The sequence below is a fragment of the Lactuca serriola genome, chromosome 1, assembly GCF_051521515.1.
Source record: "Lactuca serriola cultivar US96UC23 chromosome 1, Lser_US96UC23_V15, whole genome shotgun sequence".
Lineage (NCBI taxonomy): Eukaryota > Viridiplantae > Streptophyta > Magnoliopsida > Asterales > Asteraceae > Lactuca > Lactuca serriola.
The window spans coordinates 44,305,025-44,313,704 of NC_136408.1; the positions used below are offsets into that span (position 1 = coordinate 44,305,025).

At 32.6% G+C, this 8,680-nt stretch overlaps 1 protein-coding gene across 1 annotated transcript; it reads left to right on the forward strand.

Annotated features, from left to right (window-relative positions):
* Nucleotides 1–694: 694 nt before the first annotated feature.
* Nucleotides 695–7,003, forward strand: LOC145086470 (protein HOTHEAD-like). Its single transcript, XM_079024235.1, has 6 exons — nucleotides 695–1,030; nucleotides 2,009–2,411; nucleotides 5,153–5,463; nucleotides 5,566–5,951; nucleotides 6,043–6,611; nucleotides 6,717–7,003. The coding sequence occupies exons 1-6, from the start codon at nucleotides 958–960 to the stop codon at nucleotides 6,766–6,768; spliced, it is 1,794 nt and encodes a 597-aa protein (XP_078880361.1). The 5' UTR covers nucleotides 695–957; the 3' UTR covers nucleotides 6,769–7,003.
* Nucleotides 7,004–8,680: the final 1,677 nt, after the last annotated feature.

Below are 8,680 nucleotides of genomic sequence, written 5' to 3' on the forward strand. Positions count from 1 at the left end.
TTTCCAAGCTTTTCAAAGAAAAGATTGAAGTGGTTTGTCTACTCTTGTACAAAGTAAAAAAAAATCCTTAATAGAATCACGACTCATTAATTTAGGAAACTTCTTTGCAAATAACAACTACCCAACCCAAAAAAAATAGCATTCTTTCTATTCCCACTGTTTCCAGTTAATTGTTCATCGCTTTTAGTTGGTCGTTAGAGTGTTACTTTGATTCAACACGAAATCCCAAAGTGATACACATATGAAACCTCACATTTCCTCCAAAACAAAAAGAGTCAAATTTAAACTTGAATTCAAAGATATATGTCAAAACTAGACCATAAGGTTGCAATAAGAATGCATCCATATAGAGGTCAAAAGTAAGTCCATAATTAATAATTCGAGTAGATAGCCTTCATAAACTCAAAGTTGAACTGTTATATGTTTCAACGTCGTAGTAGTATCTCGAACTTCAATTAGTCAATAAAAAATTTGACTCATTATTATAACCTTTCTAAGCTTGCATTAAATCCAACGGCCATGATTGCATCCATACCGAACTCATCTGTAAACATTGATTCATATTTCATAATATGTGTGTAGTAGGAGGAAGATGGAGCGGTCATTAAATGTTCTCCTCTCCACCAGTGGTGCAGTTTCTCCCTCATTTATTGCTCTCTTCTTTCTTTATCTCCTTCTTCACATTATTGATGCCATAATTCCTCTCTTGATACAACTCTATAGAATATAATTCTTGTAGCTCAACCATAAGTGACTCCTTTTTAATATTAATCATATATTTTACAGTTGTGTATGCATAGAGTGGGGGTATTATATAAAGGTATGAGTGAGTGATGATTTGAATGTAAGAGGCAGGGTGTGTTTGCACTTTGCAGTTTGCACACACAACAACACCAACCAAAGTTTGCCACACAACTCAAATTCAGATTTGGAGGTGGTGAAGTGTCTCCTTCTCCAATGGCATTCATCATCAACTACAACAAGCTCTCTCTCTTTCTGTTTCTTGCCACCCTACTCACCCTCTCTCAAGGTTCTTGTTTTCCTCTCTCTCTCTCTCTCTCTCTCTCTCTCTCTCTCTCTCTCTCTATATATATATATATATATATATATATATATATATATATATATATATATATATATATCCTTTAATTATGCCTTGTTTTTAGCTCATTTAGTTTCCGGGTTTATAGAGGAAAGTTTCAAGCTTTTGTTTACATCTCTAAATTTAAAGGGTATTAGCGACGGATGGTGTCGCATTTGTCCTTCAATTTTCTAGTAGAGTATGTGTGTTTTCTTGTTAAGGGCTCATTCTATTTCTCGGTTTATGTAGTGAAGGCTTCAACTTTTTGGCACAAAAGGTCGAGCCTTGATCGGGGAAAAAGATTAATTTCTTTGGATATTAATTGCTGTTAAGTTGGAAAAATTTAGGGTTTTATTTCAACATACACGCACATATTTATATAAAACATTATTTAGATCCATATATATAGATATTAACTTGTGGGTAGTTGTAGTTAAAATGGTAGAAACCCAAAAGCTTGAAACTTTCCTCTAGAAGTATCTCAACTGTTCGATCTTTGAATAGTTAAAGCCTTCACTACATAAACCGAGAGATAGAATGAGCCTTCACTACATTCCCGTAATACTGTTGATCTGATAGTTTCATAGAAAGTATTTCAACTGTTCGATCTTTGAATAGTCAAGATAAATAAAACAAATCCATTGCATTTCTTGATTTGTTTTCAAAGATTCAAGCTTTTGGAACAAAAAAAACTAACATTTTATCTCATTTTATCTATGGGGTAGTCCAAAAATGCAATCTTTGTTCGTACAAAACCACTGTAACAAATCACAATTTCTTAATCATTTCGCACATTTTTATGTCATATTATTTCGGATATATGTTTGTCCAAAAATGTAACTTTTTGTGACAAAAGTTGGCATATACGAAAAATATACATATATAGTCAAGGGCAAAATAGTAATCTTCTTTTCTGATCAAATCCAGGTGATAAGATACCCTGGCAAACCAAGTACCCCTTCATCCGACCATCGAGTTCATTCTCATCACCATCACCACCGTCGTCATCAGCAAAGTCAATCCCATCCAACGGCGGAGGAAAAAAGGAGGAGTATGACTACATTGTTGTCGGAGGTGGCTCTGCAGGGTGTCCATTAGCAGCCACATTGTCTCAAAACTATCGGGTGCTCTTACTTGAAAGGGGTGGTGTCCCTTTTGCGAATAGGAATGTCTCATTTTTGTCAAATTTCCATCTTACCCTTGCCGACACATCTGATTCTTCTGCTTCACAATACTTTGTGTCAAATGATGGAGTCTTCAATGCAAGAGCTAGGGTTTTGGGTGGTGGTACTTCCATCAACGCAGGATTTTACACCCGAGCAAGCACAAGGTACAACTCTCTTAATCAAGCTTCCTTTGTTTAAACAAGCACTCTTAAACAATTAAAGAAGGATTCAAAATTGTTCATTCAATCTTGAAAACAATTTTTTTTTCTTTAGAATTATCTAGATATGCATTGAGAAAAATTGACAGGCCGGGGGTTGGGTGATGAGTTAATAAAATATTAATACGTTTTTTATTTTATAAATAATTGATGCATTTAATATGATTACAAATATTATATTATTAAGAACATTATATTATTAAATATATCTTTACTTAACTATAAAAACATATTTTTTTTAATATTTTTTATGACCTTTTATATATAAGCTAGTTTATCAAATATTTTTTTTTCCAATATTACTTTTACTAGTTAACTTATAAACCAACAACCAAAATAATACTAATAGTCTAATACTAGTATAATTCTTTTTGACGTGACTTTAAGTTTAACGCATTTGAAAGATTTTCAATATAGGAGTTTAACTTCTCTCTTCAATTATGTGTAAGTCATTTAATCGGTCAATAATAAAATATGATTTAAATGAAGGTAGTTTCTATTTAAATTCCATGATACGTGTTTTGAAAAGTAGTGGTGGTTTTGTGCATTAATAACAAGCATCCATGTCCATCATCATGTACGCTTAAAGTTTACCTTTTATTGTTTACTTTTTAGTAACACGTACGAATTTTATCACCTACTCACTTTTTTCACCATATCGATGCATATGACTTTTTTTTTCTTGTAACATTTTCACCTACTCACTGATTTCTTTTTTTGCTTTTCGTGCCTTTGCTTTTTTTTTTGGCAGTGGTTTAATATATTTTCGCTGTTTCAGAAAAAGAAAAAAATACATATGAATTTTACCAAACGCATTAAAAGCTTTATTTTTATTTTTCACAATTTACTTTCTAGCAACAATTATAATATTATATCATTCATCCATCACTAGTTTCAAAATTAATATATAGTTTTTCATCACCACTTTAATTTCAAAATTAATGTCATGGACTCATGGTCATTAAAATTTTACTGATTTAGGTATGTATAACTTGATAAGAGATCGAATTTATATAAGTGAAAATAGTAATAAAGTAAAATATAGTAATAAAGAAAAGGTTAAAATGTTATTGCCTAAAAAATAATTTCTATGTACAATCTTTTTTACGATATATTTTGATCGATTATATATTAAATACATCATCATTATCAATACTATCACAATCATCATCGTCAAGGGACACAATACATGCACAAGTCATGGACACCAGGTATTGGAATTATTAATGTGATAATGTTCATCATAAAAATATTTATTTTAAGCCTTTAAATGCTTAAATAAAAATAACATGGGAATGTTTATTTATATTATTGTATATACATTCTATATTTTTTGTGGGGAAAAAGTTACAAAGAAAACATCAAATTTTTTTATCTATACTTTCTAAGGGAGGAGTGGGCATATATACTGTTATAACAATTAGTTGTTTTGATATATCTTAAATCTCCATTTTAAACGTGTAGTAGGGAAGTTGATTACATTTTTATAGTTTTTTTTTGTAATTATTTCTATATACTTGTAACTCTTTTTTATATACTTAACTAGCGGAAAAACCCGGGCTTCTCTCCAGGCAATTTTTTGTGTTTTTTATGAAAAAATATAAAAGTTTTGACTATAAGGACCAAAAGTGTCAAAATGACAAAAATTAAAGGGGCTTGAATTAGAAAGTTTTTCGAAAATGGACCAAAGTTGTCAATTCCTTAAAGTTTTGTGGCCAAATTTTAAATATTAAAAGGTTCCTAAAAAATATAAAAATTTTGATTGAAATGACCAAAAGTGTTAAAATAGCTAAAAATGAGGGACAAAGTTGACAAAAAAACATATAAGTTTACTATTCATAAGGGAAACAGTTTTAATATATATATATATATATATATATATATATATATATATATATAGTGTGACATTATTATATATATTTCTACAAATTGTGGAGAGGGAAATGTGTAGATCTTTATATTTGATGTAGTGCGCTAGTGTGATTCATGGAAATATTATCTAAACATATAGGTGTAAATGTCTTATTTATTTGTTTTGTTATCATTAGCCATTTCGTTCTAACCACAATCATTATATTATAAACATTTGGAAAAACAGTGGTCCCATTTATCTCTTTCATTATCGATTGGTTACGTTCATTGAATTCATTTTATACTGAATTTAGTTATAGATGTTGCGTTTATATAAAACAATCGAAAATCTAAAAGAAAAGAAGCAAAATTTCAATTGTGTTTAAAAAATAGTAAATGCTATGTGAATGTGAGGTCCCTCCTCCTGTCCTCCATCCTTCAATATTTATTATGAGGAGCGGGTAGTGGGTAGGTGATCAATGATGATACATCAAAAGACAAAATATAACATTAAAAGTGACATGTGACACATGGATTATACATTTATTTCGGACCCATTTGTACCAATTCACTTCAATGTTACTGAGCAAATCATTTCCTCATTTCCTCATTTCCTATCTTACCCCTCTTGTTTTCAAAATCCATCAAACCTATCAGATTTTTATTTTCAATTTCATAAAAGTTGTTAACATATAACTTAAAATAACAGTTACAAAATCAGCTCTTAATTGTGTTTCATTTTTCAAAACGGATAATTGTATGATCAAAAAATAAAAACAATTAAGAAAATTAAACTTCCCTTTTTTTATACTTTGTAATCATTTTTTTCTTTGTAGTTATGTTAAGAGCGTAGGATGGGATGCAAAATTGGTGAATGAATCATATCCATGGGTCGAGAAGCAAATTGTTCATGAACCTGTTTTCGAACCATGGCAAAGAGCAGTTCGAGATGGACTTTTGGATGTCGGTGTTTCACCCAATAATGGGTTCACATATGACCATTTGTATGGTACAAAGGTTGGTGGGACCATTTTTGATAAATATGGTCGTCGACACACTGCTGCTGAGTTACTATCTTCTGCAAACCCTCAAAACCTCGATGTGTTAATTCATGCACGAGTTCAAAAAGTTACATTCGACACAAATGGTATACACATTCCACAAATGAAACTAAAATTTTAATATATGTTAAACTTTTTTTATAGCAAGTAATGCATGTTTATTTACATCTTTTGTTTGTCAAATGTAGGGAAGAAACCAAGGGCGATTGGGGTGGTTTTTAAAGACGAAAATGGGGACTTACATGAAGCATTTATTTCTAGGAAGCGTGGAAGCGAGGTTATTGTTACAAGTGGAGCGATTGGGAGTCCTCAACTGTTATTGCTTAGTGGGATAGGGCCAAAAGATGATCTTGAGAAACTAAACATTTCGGTAGTGCATGACAACGAATTTGTTGGGAAAAACATGTCGGATAATCCCATGAACGCCATTTATGTTCCTTTTAATAGACCTGTCAAACAGTCACTGATTGAAACAGTTGGGATTACAAAAATGGGTGTGTTTATTGAAGCCAGTAGTGGTTATGGTCAATCTTCGGATAGCATCCATTGTCATCATGGTATCACTTCAGCTGAGGTTAGTGTTACAAAATTTTGTATCAACAGACAGTGTGATAAAATTTGTGACTTTGTTCTAAGTTGATAATATCATGTGTTGTTTGTGACAGATTGGACAGCTTTCAACCATTCCTCCGAAGAAAAGAACAAAAGAAGCGATTGAATTGTACAAAAGAAACAAAAAGGATATCCCACATGAAGCATTTCATGGAGGTTTCATCTTAGAAAAGATTGGTTACCCAAAGTCAAAGGGTGAGCTGAAATTGATCAACACCAATGTCGACAACAACCCATCTGTTGTATTTAACTACTTTAGCCACCCTGACGACTTAAGGAGTTGTGTTCATGGAGTCCGGATGATGGAGAAACTCGTGAGATCGAAACCTTTCCTTAACTTCACTCAGTGTGACAACGAAACTGTCAATAAACTGCTTAATATGAGTGTCACTGCCAATGTCAACTTGATACCTAGACACACGAATGACACAGAGTCACTCGAGCAATTTTGTAAAGACACAGTGATCACCATATGGCACTATCATGGTGGGTGCCACGTTGGCAAGGTGGTGAACAATGATTATGAGGTTATGGGTGTGCATAGGCTTCGTGTCATCGATGGGTCCACTTTTGAGCAATCCCCTGGCACCAATCCTCAAGCGACTGTGATGATGATTGGAAGGTACTATAACGAATTTAATTTTTGAGATTGTTATTGTTTGGTTTAAATTGGTGTATATTATGGATACAAAAATGTATATTAACCCATGGGTATTGTGCAATGTAGGTACATGGGAGTGAAGATTTTAAGAGAAAGGTTACGAAAAGAAGGATCGTGAAAATAAATTAATGCAATGTGGAATGGTGATCGTGATGATGATGTTATTTTAATTTTGTGAAAATTAATTAAGATAGAAATTCTTTGCAAGGATTAGGCATCAAACATTTAGTTTGATGGTATTTGAATCGGTCTTTTAGATATTATATCTTTAAGATAACGACTTCAAATCCCCTATTTGCATTCTTTGTGAGAGATGTAGAATATATATTAACTCTGAGACTTTTAATTCTCCACTCCTATTGTATTCTAAGTGCTTTTGATATTTAAGTTGGGTACCAAGTTTGGTAGAGTTTCATTTGATTTCTTTTTGTATTCTAAGTATTTTTTGACATTTTAGTTGTGTTCTTGTTGAAATTTTGATGCTTGAATACAATGTTAGAGAGACAACATCATATGCGTCAAGCTCCAAATCCATGAAACGTAAAGTCATGCATGTAACTTCATTATAGCTCGATTTGTATTCTAATCATGAGGAATATGAATTTTGTTGATCATAAGTTTATTAGTTTGGTTTCTAATGATGGGTTAGTGTTTGACAACACCATATAGTCACCATTTGCTAATAGATGGTTTGATTTGGGGTAATTCAAGCTTTAACTTCATGAACAAGTTGTACTATAGCATGAATGATTTGTACCTTGTGTTCCAAACATTATGGTGATCATATTTCATAGTTTAGACAATAAAATTATTTCTTGCATCTCAATCTGAAAGTCAAAATGATGACCTAGAATGAACTAGAGTTTGATCCTTAGAATTGGACATTCCAAAGAGGATGATTGTGGATTGAGTTCAAACGACCATTACGAAACAATTTGAGCCCTTGTTTAACTTCATATAATCTAGTTGAACTATGGTTTTTGTCTACAATTTATGAGACTCCATGAATCCACAATGATTCTATGGAGAATAGTTGGAAATTGTATGTATGTGAACTATGGAATGGGAATGGATGATTCCATTGCTAGAAATAAAGGATTACACTCACTTGGAATGAAGTTCAAGAAATGATTGTGTGTCCTAATAAGTCATATGTTACCTTTTAAAAGGAAGTTAGATTGTCCGTTTTGGTCTTTGGTGGACATCATTGCAATTGATGTCTATCAACCCGTTTTGATGAAGTTTTATGTCTAAACTGAAAAGCTTAGCTTAATCCATAATCCAATAATGTCAGTGATGTTAAAAGAGTGTTAATTTATGTGTATTCTGTAATGGAGTTGTAAAAATATATCAATCATTAAAAATGGTTTAAAAAGGGGTTTGGGAGGTTTGGGTGCAAGATGATCAAAGTACATTGTCTAAAAAGAAAAAGAAAAAAATGCCCAACTCACGTGGTTCGCGTGAGATCCACATGAGCCGTGTATGCTTTCACAAGGTCTAAAACTATCAGTATCAGAGCAGATTGACAACAAGTCTAAGAAGCCGATTTTGATTTTATATGCGAAAGACTTGTATGGATTTTATTCCAACCTAAGAAGTCTCCCTATCGTATAGATTAAATTGTACCTAGCCTAGCACCAAAGTCAGGGTGGGAGTGAGTATTTCACTTGTTTTTTACTTGGAACACATCTGTTAACATAAGCAGTCAGCAGTTTATAGAATCCTTGAATTCCAGTTTCTTGGCTACAAACCAAATTTTCAGAGCAGACTCAATCGAAATGGAATTTCCTATACTTTGGGTGGGACGTTAAACAAAACTATCCAATTACAAGCGATCATCCAATTCAATAACCAGTGCTTCCAGAAAGAATCAATTCAGATGAATATCGAAAAACAAGTAGGCGTAGCTGTTGACCCATTAGGACCAGTAGCGTCTTCGGTAGCGATTGCGGCAAGAGGGACGAGATTGTGTAATCGTGAGGTAGACATGGTTTGAAGAAAAGGGTTGAGGGTGGAAGGCGGTGTTGATG

What these genes read in the sequence shown, in the direction of transcription:
- LOC145086470 (XM_079024235.1), top strand. Translation starts at nt 958, where the DNA reads ATGGCATTCATCATCAACTACAACAAGCTCTCTCTCTTTCTGTTTCTT. An exon ending in TACACCCGAGCAAGCACAAG is followed by an intron (nt 2,412 to 5,152) that starts GTACAACTCTCT and finishes TTTTCTTTGTAG; the next exon opens with TTATGTTAAGAGCGTAGGAT. An exon ending in ATGGTATCACTTCAGCTGAG is followed by an intron (nt 5,952 to 6,042) that starts GTTAGTGTTACA and finishes TGTTTGTGACAG; the next exon opens with ATTGGACAGCTTTCAACCAT.